The 17,775-nt window shown below is 40.0% G+C and overlaps 1 protein-coding gene across 1 annotated transcript in view; it reads left to right on the top strand.

Annotated features, from left to right (window-relative positions):
• Positions 1-13,864, top strand: part of PLA2G4A (phospholipase A2 group IVA) — a 115,552-nt gene extending 101,688 nt beyond the window's left edge. Inside the window, exons 16-18 of the mRNA XM_018570481.1 lie at positions 4,518-4,713; positions 6,733-6,890; positions 13,418-13,864. Of these exons, the coding sequence (XP_018425983.1) occupies positions 4,518-4,713; positions 6,733-6,890; positions 13,418-13,540 (477 nt within the window). The 3' untranslated portion in view covers positions 13,541-13,864. The remainder of the gene's footprint in view (positions 1-4,517; positions 4,714-6,732; positions 6,891-13,417) is intronic.
• The last annotated feature ends 3,911 nt before the right edge of the window (positions 13,865-17,775 follow it).

Genomic DNA, 17,775 nt, shown 5'->3' with positions numbered 1-17,775 from the left:
AGGAGAACTTTAATTTTTACCTTTTTTTTTACACTCAACTTTATTGCTATCACATAGCGGGCTAAAAAGCCCCTTATGTAATAGCACATATGTGACAGGTCCTCTTCATGGAGACGTCAGGGGTTTTTCATACCCCTAATGTCACCTCGGGACCCCAAAGAAGCTGATGAAGCAGAGATCTGCTTCACCAGCTTCTTCTTCTGGCTCTAAGGGGTTGTCCACACCACTTGCAGTGCATCCCGGCCCGATTCCGGCCGGAACGCACTGCATCACATTGCGGCCGGCTCAATTTTTGCTGTTTAGGAGGGGGAGTGGCGGGCCATTGAAGTGAATGGTGCCATAGCCACGCCCTCCGGCCACAATGCGATCGCCCACACAGGATCGCAGGGCACATTGTGCCTGCGTCCCTATGCGATCAAAATAGTGCTTGCAGCATTTTGACCGCACAACACCGGAACGCACTGCAGGCAGAATGTGCCCTGCGATCCTGTGCACGCGATCAAATTGCGGCCCAGCACAAAAGTGAGCCGGCTGCATTGCGATGCAGTGCGTTCCGGCCGGAACGCACTGTAAGTGGTCTGAACAGGCCCTAAGAGCCAGAGACTGTGTACAGTGACACCGGAAGTGATGTAATTCACATCACTTCCAGGCCCTGTGATCGGAGGAGAGATCCGCCGCTAGAAGCCACTGATCTCTCCTCCGATCTGTCAGGGGAGAACCTCCATGTGCGGCCTGGGCTCACACAAGGGACAGATGAGCCCAGGAAACTGACGGTGGCACCGGCGGCCGTGGAGGAGGGGGGGCACAGCGCTGCACCGTACAAGTGATTCAGCACCTGTACAGACGCCGGATCGCTTGTATTTAAACAGCAATCGTCAGCTGTTTAACACGGTACAAGAACATGGCTTCAGGAGCAGCCGTGTTCTTGGTATAACCACTTCCAGCGGATGACGCACAATTACGGGAACCCGCGGGAAGTGGTTAAAAAAAAAAAAAAAAACACATGTGTAATGAAACACGCACATATCACACACTCATTAAAAAACACACACATAGCTTCATTAAAAAAAATCACACACATTCATACAAAAACACACACAATAAAAACACACACATTAACAATTAAAATAGTTATTTAAAAAACGTCCCCCTCTCCTGCTTACCTGTTTTGCAGGAAGGGGGGCAGCATCCCTGGGCTTCAGTGGACAATCGGTGTGCTCTGCACTCTGGCTGATGCAGGCATACTAATCGATCCCTGCCTGTTAGCAGAGGCACCACGAGGGAGCGATCAGTATGATCTGCATCAGCAAGACATGCAGATCATGCTGATTCCCCACTTGACGACCAGGGAATGATTTTCATTCAATATATTGCCTGTTCGGCAATATATTAAATGATATGTGGGCGCTTGCCAGCTTTAAAGATGGCTGCCGCTACTCGCGGCGGCCATCTTTAAAAACGAATGTACAGTGGAGAGACCCCCTGGGGACACCGGAGGAGGCATCCCAGGTGAGGGTCTGGAGCGTGCGGGCCCCGGCCTCCTCCGGTGCTGCGGGGGGCCCGGCCACATCCTGGCCTGTCACTTGAACGGCCGATACTCATGTAAGGTGCCCGGGCCGGGCCCTTAAGCCTGGCCGGGCCCCTTACATCAATATCGGCCGTACCCCCTGACGGCATCCCTGTGCAGGAGGTGCATCACTCGGCTGTAGATCTTCAAATTATCTCTGAATTTGTTCTGACATTGTCCTTCCTTTGCAGGGTGACTGCTTTGGTTGCCCATGGTCCCTGTGTGTGTTTTTAAAGTAGACACCGCTCCATGCTCACTCCCATGATGGACTACGATCTCATTTTTAGTTTACTATTTTGTATTGAGATTGTAGTCCATCACAGGAGTGAGTTTTAAACGGTCCCCACTTTACACATAAAGGAACATGGGGGACAAAAGTAGCGACCATCCAGGACAGTGTAAGCACCAATTCAGAGATGATGTGAGAATCTACAGCTGAGTGATACACAAATAAGCTACATTTTTGTAAATAAAGGAACATTAAACCCTCTGGGTATTTTTTGCATATATCTACTGCTAGCACGCAGTAGATATATGCAAAAAAATTTTTTAAAAGTCCTCCAAAAAGGGTTTTACTTACCTGTGTCTCCACCACTCGTTCCCATCCGAAGATCTATAAAATTCTCGATATTCTTTAATGTCACTTTAAGGTACTCGAATGCATTTTTAAGATTTAACTCCTGAGGCTCACTTTAAGCCTCACAACAACAGCACTTTTTTAAGCAGTTATAGAAACGGTTTTATTTTCCCTTTTGGGATAAAGGTTTTAACTGAATGAATAAAAGCTGACCATTGTAAGCACCCCTGTCAATGATAAAAAAAATCTATGCAGATGGTGGATGGGTTGTAGATACGTCTGTTAGCATTTGGTGCTTCAAAAAGCTCCATAGAGCAATAGATGTTGCAAAAACTCAATAGAGCCATAGTACAGAGCTAGTGGGAATTGGTTCAATATTTTGCAGTATTCTTCTGAATAAGTGTTAGTAAAATTTCTAAATTTGCAATCAGTGCACCCTAAGGCGAACTGTGAATACTAATATACAGTTCTGCAGCTTGGAACTGTTGTCTCATACAGAGTCCTTTATACTTAATACTGCAAATATTGGCCCAATTCCCACTACCTCTTTACTGAATAATTTTAAATTGAAACTGCGCCCAAATCATGCACACTAATGTTTTATTACAGATTACGAATAGTTAGTAAAAGCACTTGAAATAAGGTCTAATTTACTGCTGTATCTATAAGTATTGTGGAGAGATGAATTTTCATAATTCACGACACAGGCATTGTGCTTTTCTGTAAGGACAGAGTCTAGGCAGGCAGCCGGCCCTCCTAATATAAACAACCATCAGGTGTTTTTAAAATGTTAGAAACCAGTAACCTACCCAACTTCAGAGTCTTTGCCGTGATCTTAACCTCACATTAAAATCAGCTGGCATGTGGGCTTGTTTGAAAGTTCTTTCACTGCTTGGTAAAAAAAAAAAAAAAATTTAATGTCCATAGTCAGGGCACAGGTGAATGTTAAGGGGGTTATTCACAAAGCTGCCGTAGGCAGCCGAATGAATAACCGACCCAAAGTGAAGTGAGCCGATCGGCTGTACATCGGCTTGCTGCGGCTGGCTTTGGGTCGGCCAAACATGCTCAGCATGTTCGGCTGACCCGAAGTGCAGAAGGAGTTCGAATCAGCCGATCCAACATCTGGATCGACTGAGCCGAACCTCCGGCACGCTACTCACTGCTGTTCGGCCTATTCTCATAGATGCCGACAACAGTGAGTGAATATCCGAATGCCGCTGAGCTGCATTCTGCTCGGCTATTCTGCTCGGCACCTCTGGTGGTACCGAGCAGGACAAAACAGTTTAAAAAAAATTTAAAATGATTGGGCGGAGCTAGCAGTGACGGCAAGCTCCGCCCAACTTTTTCCTATTGGCCAGGACCAGCTGTCATTACAATGAGAGCTTGTCGGAGCCGGCGGGGATATGAAAGCTGACTCTGCTCAGCTCTCATCCTAATGGCAGAACAGCGTCCGCTGGTTACCGAGTAACCAGCGGACGCTGTTCTGTCATTAGGATGAGAGCTGAGCAGAGTCGGCTTTCATATCACTGCTGGCTCTCCTAAGCTCCGCCGGGTTCTCAGTGTAATGACAGATGGGCGTCCCTGATAACCAGGGACGCCCATCTGTCATTACACACAGAACCTGGCGGAGCCACGGTGTAATCTCAGAACGCGTCCCTGGTAACCTGGTCACCTGGTCACCAGGGACACTGATCTGAATCTGCAAGTGGCCCAGCTGTCAGTAGCAGGCTGTCAGCCAGCTTCGGATTTCCCCTGGGCTCAGTCGAGCTGAAGTATATGCCTTCGGCTCGACTTAGCTCCTCGGCCAACTTCGGGAGCTATACGGGCTATAGTGAATAGCCCATACAGTAGCCCCTCGGTTCTACTGAACCGAAGGGGTCCTGGGGCCGAAGCTAGCTGAAGGATCAGCCGAAGCTAAGGCTAGCTCCTTCAGCAGCTTTGTGAATAACCCCCTAAATGTATTGGGAAACAGTGGGAAGCAAGCTTGGTCTGCAATCTGCTCCCAACATCAACAGCCTTGACATGATGAGGAGCAGCAGTGCCTCATATGGCTTGTAATGCTTTTAACTTTTGCACACATGCTATGGCTGTTAGACATATTGGATTCCCCTTAAGCACTGAATGTCTTTTAACTTTTTTTTTGTGGTAAGGGTTTTTATTTTTTTTTATTGCACATAAGTCATGTTATGTGATAGGTTTAGATGAAACTAGCACTTAGCATAGTTGTGTAAATATTGTACTTCTTTAAATAACCAAGTTCCTGCGTAATAGTGATGTTCACATGTCTCAAAGTATCTGATAACGATCTTCATTATAAAAATATTTCTCTCTTAAAAGAATTTTAAGCATCTTAAAACTTTACTTCCGCTCAAGGAACTCCTACTTGCAGAGAAGTGGGCACGCATGAATAAGCTACCATTTCCAAAGATAGACCCGCATGTCTTTGATAGAGAAGGCTTGAAGGAATGTTACATATTTCGACCAAAGAACCCATCGATAGAAAAAGACTGTCCTACAGTGCTTCATTTTGTTTTGGCTAACATTGAATTTAGAAAGTTCAAAGCTCCAGGTAAGTGAAATAAATCATGACAGCATGGATTTTTGTTAAATAACGCTGTAAAAATTACATGATACATTTTTTCTATCAATAAAATATTATTTTCAATTAAATCAGAATACAATACAGGTATGTGCCTACAACACAGTTAGGTACTGGTATAGAAAAAAATATCACTGGTGCCAAAAAACAAGACACCTCCCAAAAACAGCTCCAAACACTCGGGGGCAGCTCCTCACAGTCAGGGCAAACCGGATGTCTAATAAAAACAAAGCAAAAGGAGCGCCTCCATAGTGTAAAACTGATTTAATAGAGGTTAAAATACAGCTGAAAATGTATTTACAAACGGCTGATAAAAACGAGCATTGAAAGTGATAATCCAGGCTCTGAACCTCTGACGATAGGGGTTCGACCTCTGAAACGCGTCAACCGGAGGAGGACTAGTGTACAGATGACGTTGGCTCAGCACTAGTACTTCCGATTTCTCACTTCGTTTTCGTTTGTCCATCTTGATCAATTCGAGATTATCACTTTCAATGCTCTTCCAACTTTTATAATCAACACCACGTTCGTGAATGCAAAAACAATTGGTGAATCAGTGCTCTCCAGTCTCCACCATGCTCAAAGATAAGATCTGGCCACACTCACCGACTCCTATTGCTCACCATATTTCAGATGAACAATTAGCGCTTTGTTGATGTATAGAACCAAATCCTCTCCTTTTGTTTTTAATCCGACAATAAATTGGGGTAGATTCCTCCCAACTATGGCTTATCTTTCCAAAATCGTGTAAAACTATTACTCCATCTTCCACCTCTTGTGCTCAGAGAGAGAAAAAAAAATGCACTTACAATTAAAATAAGGCAATTGCACATGGATTGTGTCCACTGGAGCTCCTGTCTCTATTATTGCAATGCTCGCATAGATCCGCCCACCTGATGCATTTCATCACTATTGACTTTCTCTGAGCCGACGGTCTGCATAATTTATTGTAAGACCAAAATTCAGATTTAAAAAAACTGCCCACTTCCATGAGCACAGCAATTTAATCATGTTCTCTATTTTGTGCTCAGCTCCACTGTCATTTTATTTCTTCAGATATGGGTGGAATTGGTTCTATTTATTGTGTCTACAAAAAAAAACACACACAATTTGGGCCATGCCAAAATGAAATGTCCATTAAGCTTGTAAGTTACACCATGGAAGCACTAGTTAATTCAGTTAATTTAGTAAGTTACTCTGATGCAATTTGTACATTGTCGTCATATTCTTTAGTTCCACACTATTTATGTTTGTCAAGTTCAGCCAAGTTTGTTTGAGTTAGATGTGTCCTCCTATACACATAGCGACTGTCTGTCTACTGGAAACATAAATGCTAATAAATTATAGATGAACAGTGAACTTGTGAAATACATCCGTTTTTAAAGCCAGATTGTCAGTTTTGGGTTCTTTTTGTGGATTCTGCCCTTAGCACTGAATGTATCTAAACGGGGAATGTCCTACCTTTTAAGATACCGACCCCAGCACACACATTTTATCCTGTATGTATCCTGCCCCCAGCATACACACCTCACTTCCCAGGACCCATCCCAGTAATGGAATAGCCTCTCCAGTACACAGAGCTCACTAGCCAGTCTCCAGTCCAGTGTTTGTGTTAACCCCTTAGTGCCCAGTCTGAAGTGCATGTGCTTCAATCCCTCAGTGATCAGTCTACAGGGTATGTGTGTCAACACTCAGTGGTCAATCTGCAGAGTGTGTTAACCCTACAATGGGCAGTCTTCAGAGTATGGGTGTTCATCCCCTGAATGGCAAGTCTTTAAAGTATGCATGCCAATGACTTATTGTTCATAGTCTAGAGTTGATCCCTAGGCAACTGGCTTTATAAGCAGTTGAAAAAATGTTTACTGTCCTCCATAGTTAATGTATAATTTCTAGAGTGAAGATTATTTTTTTTAAATGGTCGCTTTTCATAACTGCATGCATTTTGTGCTGTTTTCTATGAATGTGGTAATCTAGGTTGTTGTCATTTAGGTGTTCCCAGGGAGACGGTGGAAGAAAAAGATTTTGCAGATTTTGATATTTTTGATGACCCTGAAAGCCCATTTTCAACATTTAATTTTCAGTATCCAAACGAAGCATATAAAAGATTACATGACCTCATGGAGTTCAACACACTCAACAACATACAAGTATGTATCATATTTTGGGGCTGTAATGAAGCAGAACACTTGGCGCAGATTAGAATGTGAAGTTTAACAAAAAACAAGACCACAAAAACAACAAGTGGGTTCTTGACATGTAAAAGTAGGAACACCCGTGGTGAATTTAACCAGAAATAAACACCACAAATACACCAATGCTGTGTATCTTAACCCACAGATTAACCAAACAGTAATATCAATATGTGAAATTATGATTAAATATACATAACTCAGATAGAGCACAAGGATATACTTTATTATCTCAGATAAAACCCCATGTCCACTTCAGTGTCAAACAGAAAATGGATGATTAAGTATGATACTCTCATGAGTTGACATTATCAGTTAAACAAAAAAGTAATCACGTGCCTGAGGTTATAGGTTGATGGTAACCAGAGACCAGCCTTGTCCAATGAATGTCCACTGATAAAAACTGTGCACAAATTAATTAATGGAAAATTATTTTTTTAAGCCGTTCTTTCTCAGTAGCAAGTAAGCCACAGTATATGTGCCCAGGCACTGGTATACATTATTAATGTATATAAACAGTCACCAGAGTAATGGCCCACTGAGAGCAAAGGGCCGCTCACTGCAAATGACTATCATAGTACACCAAATGGAGTACCAAAGAGTGACCAAAACCATTCCATATATGTCACATTGTGGTGGTGCCCCCCTATTTTTACAGATGTACATTAGCCCAGCTCCAATAATATCTATTTAACATGCTGCATAACTACACTTGCAAAATATACAAAACCCTATATAAAGTTGTACCGTGGTGTCCTGTACCAACTGTGATGATAGCCTTTGTGAATGTCAACCAATATGTTAATGATATTTGCCATAATGTTGATAATATAACAGATCCATGCAGACACAAACGAGTCCTGGACTGAATGTGCAATCTGATACCAGGGAAGTATAAAATCACTGCAATCAGGATATCTCCTGCCTTTTGCATATTTAGTATGCACTGTATTTGCCAAAGGATCTCTCATGTGAGCGTACTTATCCATCAGATGAAAATATCAGTTGTTACATCTTTAGTGAATCTCCACTGTATTGAGGCTACAGGAGGTTTAGCAAGCTGAGACATAATAGGCAGCCAGGTCCCCGGGATCCTCTCCTGACCAGTTTCTCCGAAATGAACCAGCTGCTTCAGAATAAGAGCAATTAACTGTGTATTCTTAAATGGAGTCCCTGAATAGAACTACATTCGATATATGATATCCCTTCGCAGCCCAAGCCTATCAGATAAACAATAAGACACAATATGGCAATGGCAACTACTATGCCCCACCAAGTCATAAAACATTCATGGCTTCTGGGACTCCACGGCACAACAGGGAGGTTTTCACATGTTTCTGTATAACACTTCACCAACAATTCATAAATCATGCATACTTTAGAAAAAGGGAGCAAAGTCAATGGAGACATTAACACCAGGAAGTTGGGTGATCCTCGTCAGATATAGCCATTTGGATTCTATCTGCAAAAGTCCCTTGCTTAAGTCCCTACTTATATCTTTATGTACATGTTCTAAACCCCAGAACATACTTTATATGCCGTGTATAGTATGAGGAAGGTTTTCTGGGCGTGTGTTGTACACCCAGTGTTCATAGCTGGTTAATGTTCAGAACTTTTGTTGAGTAAACCTGAAAAGGTGTTGAAGCTTCTGTATTTTGCAGATTTAACAAAGAAACTCTGCTAAAAACCACAACACTTTGTAGTTCTGGGATATCATTATAATATAGGCTACATATAGTAACACTTGCATTAAGCCCTAACCAAAGTATTGACAAAATGTCTGGAAATATGCTGTAATGCTGATTCATAGATCATCTTTAAACAACTTAAAGATTATTGAGAAACAATTCTGATTCTGGAACTTCTTTGAAATTCTCAGCTACTTTATCTCTTTGAAGATTTCAGCTTGTTAATAGTAATGTAAACTTCATAACATTTGACTCCATTTCATTTTTCTTTTTTTATTTCTTTATTGGCATTGTAAATTCATTAAATGTAAATACTACATTACTACAGTAAATACAATGAGTCAGTGAAAACTGAATTGCATTAATTGTATTGTATCATACACTGTAGTCATTTCTAAATGTATCTTTCAAAAAATAACCATATAGAAAAGTCTGCCTGTTCTACCCTATGTTTTCAGTGTCACCATTTCGAGAAAGAACCAATACTTACCAGGATATATCATTACAAAGCTATAGCACTCTCCAGCTACAATTATCAACTCTAGTTTGCAGTATTCTGGCAAAGTTTTCTATAGAGCAGCCGGAATTATTACAACACCCAACAATGTACATGTCTAACTGACTTTGGTTTATAAACACATCCTCAGGGAAGTAAGCCACAGGACACTATGGGGGTTATTCACTAAGCTGCCGAAGGGAGTCAAGTGAATAACCGAGCCGAAGTGAACTGAGCTGAACGGTGTTCGGCTATTCACATCAGCTCTGTACGGCTGAGTCCAGCTCTACAAACATGCTCTTTAGGTTATGATTGCTCGGTTTACAATTTTTCGACTTTACGATCGTATATATATATACATACATACACACACATACACTGTATACAGATGCTCATTGGGTTGTGTATATAATGTACTGTATATATCATAGCCTGGCTTGCCTTAAACTTGGCTAAAACACCTACAGTAACCTACAGAGGGATAAAAGCCTACTGTATTTTATAATAAAGTGTTGAATATCATGTATATACAACTCCTCTGTTTACGATACGATATCGAGGAGTGTCTGTACTACACTCTTTACATTTTTGAGTGCTGTGATTGGTCTCTCTTGGGATCACCAGTCACAGAGATCCCAAGGTCCAGAGCCATTTAGATTGGCTTTGTACACAGTGTCTGCGAACTTTTCTGTCCAGGGACGGTTCGGTTCACATTCCTTAACGGTCACAGCAGCCCGATGTTTATTTCTGCGGTGACGTTTAAAGGCAGCACAGCAGAAATAAGCATCCGCCACTTTGCCATTTAAATATGTACGGCAGTAGGAAAGTGGTTAAACTGTTTGACTTCCCACTGCACTGGTTAGCATTTAAACTACGTTTTCTATCTAGTGCCTGTGCAGCATTGTGCAGGAGCAAATTTGAGCTCCAAAGATTGGGACAGCCAAGTTGGCCAGACCATGTGTTTGGAGATAACTGTCCTGAAACATTAACAAAAAATCAACACACACATGCCTAAAAGCAAGAAAAGTTTTTGAAGTGACAAATTTTACTTTTCTTAGTCAAAATGTAACTACATAGAGACCCAGATAGTGAGAGATACAGAAAGTGAGCACTATACATAGAGAATATTGTAAAAATAATCTGATTGCAAAGGAATGCCATTGGAACATCCACTGTGTGAGATAGCCTAGATGTTTTTTCACAATGGAGTTCAAGAATTCATCTTCTCATTCCTTAGCCTTTTCATTTTATGATTCACTTGATAAAGGAACAGGATGTCAAGGTGGATCTAATAAAACATTTTGCATTCCCCTAATATTTTAAATGCAAGAATTATGAGATCATCAAACATCAGACATCAATCTCTTCCTTCCTAAAGCTGGTCCTACCCATATGGATTTTCTTTCATCATCTTGCAGACAGAAAAGCAAAGATCACTCAATTTCCCTATCCAGGCTTAAAAGCATATATGAAGGAATCTGCTATTGTATTCTGACAGCCACGATACCCACAATTGTCTAAATACCTGAACTGTACTTTGAATACCTAAGCAGTGCTCAGACTGCATCTGATAGAAAGCAGTTGCTGTTTGGCTGGAAATTTTCTCCCCAACCCAGTTATTTTTTAAATCTTATTAAATAGTCATATTTGTATAGTTGGGTGGTACTGACAGGGCCACCCACAGCTCAAATATTGGCAAATTCAGCAGGAATCAGGCAAAATTTGAGCCATGTATAGCTAGTTTAAGAATACTATTATCAAACCCCCTCTTTTAAAGTGACCGTAAACTCAGGAGTTGAATCTTACAAATGGATTCCAGTACCATAACTATAAACAAAAATGTATCTTATTTGTGTATCACTCAGCTGTAGATCATCAAATCATCTCTGAATTAATGTTGACATTGTCTTTCCTTCTGGAGCCGTGGCTACTTTTGTTCCCCATGGTCCCTGTGTGTGTTGTAAAGAAGCCACCGCTCCAAGTTCACTCCTGTGATGGACTACAATCTCACGTTTAGTTTACTAATTTATACTGAGATTGTAGTCCATTATGGGAATGAGCTTGGAGCGGTGGCTACTTTACACCACAACACACAGGGACCATGGGAACAAAAGAAGCCACCCTCCAGAAGGAAGGACAGTGTCGGCACAAATTCAGAGATGATCTGAGGTTCTACAGCCGAGTGATACACAAATAAGCTTAATTTTTAATAATTGAGGTACTAGAATGCATTTTTAAGATTTAACTCCTGAGTTTAGTGTCACTTTAATGTTGCCAACATTACATGAATATCTGCATGGCAAAGATTCTGAATAATAGATTTTTGATTTACATGTACTTTAAGGGATACAGGATTCAGTTGTTCTGAGACAATTGGGTTATACTGTCGTTTACAGGAGGAGTTGGACACAGCAAACTAAAAAGCTGTTGGCCAGCCAGATATAACCCCTCCCACTCCCAGTATTCTTCAGGTTTTGCTAGATTCCTAGGATAATGGACATCATGTCTTTTCATCATGACTTTACCCAATCATTGCTCTCCCTTTCTCTGTGCCCTGATTGGGCAAAGTCTTGCACCTGACCTGTAGTCAGATGCAAGGCTTTAGCCAATCAGGGCTCACAAGGCACAGTGCCTTGTGCGGGGTGCTCAGCGGCGAACATCCCGCTGAACACCCTGACAGTTCATGTGTTCGCCGAATACACGAACGTCGATGTTCGAGTCGAACTCACGTTCGGCTCAAACATCGAGCCCAACCCTATTTATAAACAGATCATTTTTGTACAAGTCATTCTGAATGGAGGAAAGTTAGTCAGATGACCAGCAAAACGTCTTCAAGAAAATACAATAAGACCAGTTGTCTCGATTTAATTTTTACAGAGATCTTTAGAGAAAAATTTAACCTTTTTACTTTTAGGGTAAATTTACCCTTTTTACTAGCAATTTTATTTTTTCCTTAAGATATGTTCTTCAAACAAGAGCTGCAGCTATGCAGATTGGTGTTTCCTTGGTGCGGCCTTGGAGGCCATACCTGGACCCCACTGTACCGAAGACTGTAGGCCCTGCCTGAATGGCAACCATTGAGCATTGGGCTCCACTAACAGTTCTGTTGGATCTTGAATGGTTCCTTCTAAGGTTTACTGCCCTGCTCCATGGTCACTGGCTTTAAATCACATAGCTGTTGAAACCCAGGTCTTAAAAGAACTGAATTTTAGTTATTCCCACGCTATTAAAAGCTTGCTTTTCTAGGTGCAAGGAAATATATTTTCTAAAATCAGGTCTGGATTGCCATTTGGACTGAAGTATCATCAACGGAGAAATCTCAGCCTTTGCAATCTTATTCCAAATATACATCTAGCTTCCCATTCATTGGTCAAGACATTTGTACAGGGTGTCTCATTTGTTACCTCCTGTGCAAACACCTATGACTCAGTGGAATCTAAATCTGGTTCTGTCAGCACTTAAAAGACTGCCTTTTGAACCTATCAGAGATATACCCTCTTCCTCTCTCACTCACAAGGTTGTGCTCCAAGTTGTCATAGATGGTGGCCTTGTCCTGTAAATAACTTTTTCTGGTCTTACACAAAGACAAATTGGTACTATCTAGTGGTGAGAATGCCATGTGAATGGAATTCAGCCAGTATATGTCAGGTCAGATGATTTATATATTATCCTCTCTATATTACTTGGCTGTATTTGAAAGACCACAGACATATTTATTATCAGTGTCTCTTTTGCTAGTAACTAACAGAAGAGCAGTGGATGAGCGCTGTGGTGGAGGAGCTGTGGTACTGATCTGAGTATCTTGGAAAATAGATTTTTACACCAATTAGTTCTAATTGATCGCCATATTTTCTGCCATTTTCCCCATTTATGTAAGCAGACAAGCAAATAATTAATTAATCAGAGTACACACTCAGGGTGCTCATGAAGAAAGTAGCTGTAAACCCTAAGTGACATACAATTAGGGACAGATGAGTTGATTGGCCCTGTATGCAGACAGTTTGCAGAAGCTTATATATTCTAGGTATAAATAATTATATCAACCAGAAAACTTTAAAGTTTGCGGGATTAACAAGGATGTTATGGTTTTGTGGCTACTGTATTTTGACCTTCTTTGACGTATGTAGTAACATTAAACCTTTTCCTGGGTGGAATGGGGAATGGGTAATGTAGCACTTTTGGCTCCTAAGATGCTCACATACTTGTAGAAATAAATACAAGTAAGATGAAAGATATATGGCAAGTGTTGGCATGAAAATGTACCTGGGCCCTTTGCTTATTCTACCTGTTTTGTGTTGTAGGTGATAAAGGAGGCAATTCAAGAAAGCATTGAATACCGAAAGGAGCATCCATCCCGCTGTTCAGTGTCACTTAGTAATGTTGAGACACGGAAATTCTTTAACAAAAGCAAACAGCAAAACTGAACACTAGAGCCAAATTGTGACGGGAAATGTACCGGAATGGTCAAGTAAACACTTTTCACATGTAATACATGTGTATAACCAAGTAAAAGATATTATTTATTAAAATTCAAGATTTGTATTAGTTTTTATGTTGATTTTTATTGCACAATAACCAAAAGTAATGAATATTGAAGAGAAAATATTTTTGTATTTATCTGGACATTTTCATCTTCTCTGTCTCAAGCATTTAATGTTGTATGTGGTTTTTATCTTTTATGTGCCAAATTTAACCTTGCTGGACTATTTTTTTTTTTTTGTCCTTTTAATTTTAAGTTTACTTTTTCATGACAATTTTGAGATAATGTATTCCGTTTGCCACTGGTTATTATCTGGATCTAGTTGAATAAATCGAATGGTTATCAGGTTCCTAAAGCTCAAGTAAACTGATCTCTGTTGGCTGCTCAAAATCTTCTTTAGCATGCTGTCATATATGTTAGAGCATTTTTTTCTGTATTTTTAACAACTGTCTTATGTCAGCATAATCATAACAGTGACCAAGTGTACAAATAAAAGTTAGAATGTAACACAGGTAGCAATAAATGGGTGTTCTCGCCTTCCCCTGCTCTATCAATGGTGCTGTTGCAGATTTTGTTTTTCTCATTTCCTGTCTGGTGAAACCATTGTCACTGGACAGTAAGCGAGAGGAATTCTCTCTAAAGGAGTCCCGGATAAGTAAGAATGTGAAGGGGTTCAAATGAGGACATACACTTTAATAACATTCTGAAAATAATGCTGCTAATCCAGCAAATTCCTCTGTGTGGTGGGAATCTATACATTAAATGTAACGTATCAGCTGGTACACCTACTCTGCTACTTGCAAATCTGTTTTTTTTTGTGCCCACACTGTTCTTGGCACCATATGGTGCCAAATGGGCACAAGAACCCATAACTGCCAACAATCCCAATTTCTGACGCCATCTAGCAAAGCTCCGTCTAGTGGCTGGCAGGTAGAGGGAGCTGATATTATAAGTTATTGTCCTTAGAACATATACTCTCCACTGGACCAGCTAAAGCCCTGATGTTTACCACATGCAGAGAGGCAACATATCAGCAGTGAAACGTATCCTATGTTTTGAAGAAAGCTTGGGTACAGAGCAATGAAAGTTTGCTTTTTGCATTGTATTGATGCCAGCCTTCCGTATTACTGCTTATGGATCTATATTGTTAATGAAAATGTCACATTTATATAACCATTCTACATCAAATACTATCACAACATTTATTCTCAAATGTTATAAGCAAAAGGTAATGTACAATCCTCTGTAATAACTTTATGTCATATAATAAATGTCATAAAATTGAGATTTGCTAGAAGGTTGTACCTTTTCCAAATATGTTTTTATATATTTTACTCATTTATTGTATAATCTATTAATGTATTTTATAAGCTAATGACCCGATAAATATAAATTGTATGTGTAATAAAATGTATTGATTTATGCATTTACCTGTAGCTGTGTTATGTTGCTCCATAGCGACCTGTGACTGATATATACTCGATAGTTAACAAATCACCTCCTCTGCTATCCTTGTTTCACTCAAGTTACATACAGTTGTAAGACTTTTTGAACCCTTACAAATGAATGCATAAGTAGCTGTTAAATGGGAGCAGATCTGCATCTGAAATGTAATAAGAAATAAATACAGACTCATTTAATAAACAACAACGACATTTTTACATTTCTGTATTTTTATTGATATTGTTTAAATAAAAAGGTATCCAAAAGGCATAAGTAGTTTTTCAGTTTAAGCAGATCTTCACCTGACGTGTAATACGGTTTAAACCTTATTTATCCCAAGCCTCTTCTCAAATCTCACCAACTGTGTGAGTTTGGTAGGTAACCTCATATGCAAACATAAGTGTTGATTCACTAAAAGCAACTTAGTGAATGTGGCAAAAAAAATCACGTCAAAGAAATAGAAGAAAACAGTATTTGTTTGCACATGATTAGATGATGGAAGTCAGCAGAGCTTTATCTCATCTCATTCACTAAGCTAAGGGGGAATTCCCTTGAGAAGTGAAAAGCCTATTTTCCTTTAGTAAATCAACCCCACTTAGTGTCCCTGGTCTAACTACTTTTTTGGATCACCACAAAACATAAACTTTGAGGTTGGGCCTAAAGACAGGTTTGATAAACACTAATGCAAACAATCAAGGACATTGGGAGAGAAAAGAGTTTGTGAATTTCCAGGATAGAGAAATCTTGAAAAGATGATTTACGATTATCTCCTAATTTTATTAAAGTGCAATATGTCCAAATCAAAAGAGATTTGACGTGATCACAGAAGAAAGGATTTCTAAATATACTGTATGTGCCAACATAACCCAATGGGGGAATTTATACATGTGTTTGCAGCAACATTTTGTGTCCAAAAGGTCAAACCCTCCAAACTGTCACACATTCTAAAAGTCCTCCTGAGCAATTCTTAAAGTATCCGGCAGCGGCAGTATAAAAAACTCTGGTGATGTGACGAAATTGATACATTTCCCCAATGTATTATATATATAGTACAAGTACATCCCCTCATGTACTTGCCGATACCAATTACCGATACTTTTTCTTAAAGGGACAGGTGACTTTAAATGATCCATAGTACAACTACATGTTATGTACTATGGATCATGGTTTAACCTATTCATATTAGCAGTGGAGAATTGTAACTCTATTGCTGGAGTGTAGTGGAGGTGTGTGCTGTATATATGCACTTACAATGGTTTGCAGGTTGCTTTTGATAACCCTCATTGATTTCTATGCACCTGGGGAACCCCTAGATTCTAGGAACATGCTAACATGCTAAAGAGGGAGCCTTTACCTTTGTCTGACTGGGACTTGAGCCTCATCCACTCTAATCCCCACTAACACCATTCCACAGTTCAATGACAGGGCTGTGTTGGCCTGTAAAGGTTGTCATCTCTAACAGTGGATTGTTAAAGAGCAAGTGGGGTTGCTTTGATCTAAGTCAGGCAGAAGACTGAGTAGTGTAAACCTGTTATCTAATGGATCCCAATGTGCCTAGAAATCAATTAGGGGATTGTCAAAAGCATTTGCAATGTCTATACTTTACAAATCTTCTTTATGTAGACAGTTCCAAAACTAAATGCATAGATGTGGCAGGGACTGTTCAAATGGCTAGTTATAAGGTCAAGAAACAGAGAGGGTAGAGGGGAAATCAAGAGAGAAAGGATCCACAAAAATTATAATAAACGATTGTTGTTTGAACACACACAGTTGCACCCCAGGTGCCGGCTTCATCACTGTGAGAAACATTAGGGATGCTCAAGAAAATTCCAAAGACGACTGCATGATACTCTTACAGCTAATAATCCAAAAACCATAAGCAATATTTTAGTCCAGGGATCTGAGCTGACTACAGAGAAGTTATGGAGGATTTTTTCCCTCCTGTGCAGCAAACTTGGCAACAGTTGCATGGGTGGATGGGGTGAGGGGGTTAGTTTTGCCTTCGTTTGAAGAAAAGCTGCGGCAGTTATGAGAGGTTGAACTTGATAGACCTCTGTCTTTTACAACTTCATTAACTTTGTTACTATGTAAACAAGTGACGCTGTGCATAAGGCAGCGATAACTAGAATCGGTGTCACTACTGTTATTTGACCGCAAGCCTTCCAAAAACAATGCAAAATAATACCCCCAATAATGATTTTAATTCCTTGTAATGGTTGTGTGTAACAAGTTCACAATCAAGCATGACTTTCCGTTTCACATGCTATTACAGCACATTTAATCACTCATGTATTGTTGAAATTGTGGCATGTCCTAAATGTTGAAATACTACAACAGCTTTTTTGGATTTACAATGCCCGATAAACGCTTTCATCCAAATAGATGACGTTACTTATGTGTCTGACTCTATTTTTAGACACTTACGTGCAATGTATCATTTGCAATTCCATCCAGTCCAATATTCGTGAAATCCTATATCTCATATATTTGCTTACAAATAGGGATAAAATCTTTATTTATTACCTTTTGTGGTTTAGTCTGCTGACTAAATTATTAAATAGTCTTTTTTTTTTTATTCACTTGGCTGTCTGCCTGTGCTCTGTGTACTGTCTGCTAAAGTCTATTACTGCAATGAGTTTTTTCACATCAAGAAAAAGTTGCTGATGTATAATGCAAACAAATGCAAAATAAATTCTTTTTCAAGGATGGTACATTGGTATTACAGGCTTTACCACT

The sequence above is a fragment of the Nanorana parkeri genome, unplaced genomic scaffold (genome assembly GCF_000935625.1).
Source record: "Nanorana parkeri isolate BGI_ZX_2015 unplaced genomic scaffold, ASM93562v1 scaffold1540, whole genome shotgun sequence".
Taxonomy (NCBI): domain Eukaryota; kingdom Metazoa; phylum Chordata; class Amphibia; order Anura; family Dicroglossidae; genus Nanorana; species Nanorana parkeri.
The sequence above is the reverse complement of the archived record's forward strand: the minus strand, read 5'-3'. Positions and strand labels throughout refer to the sequence as shown.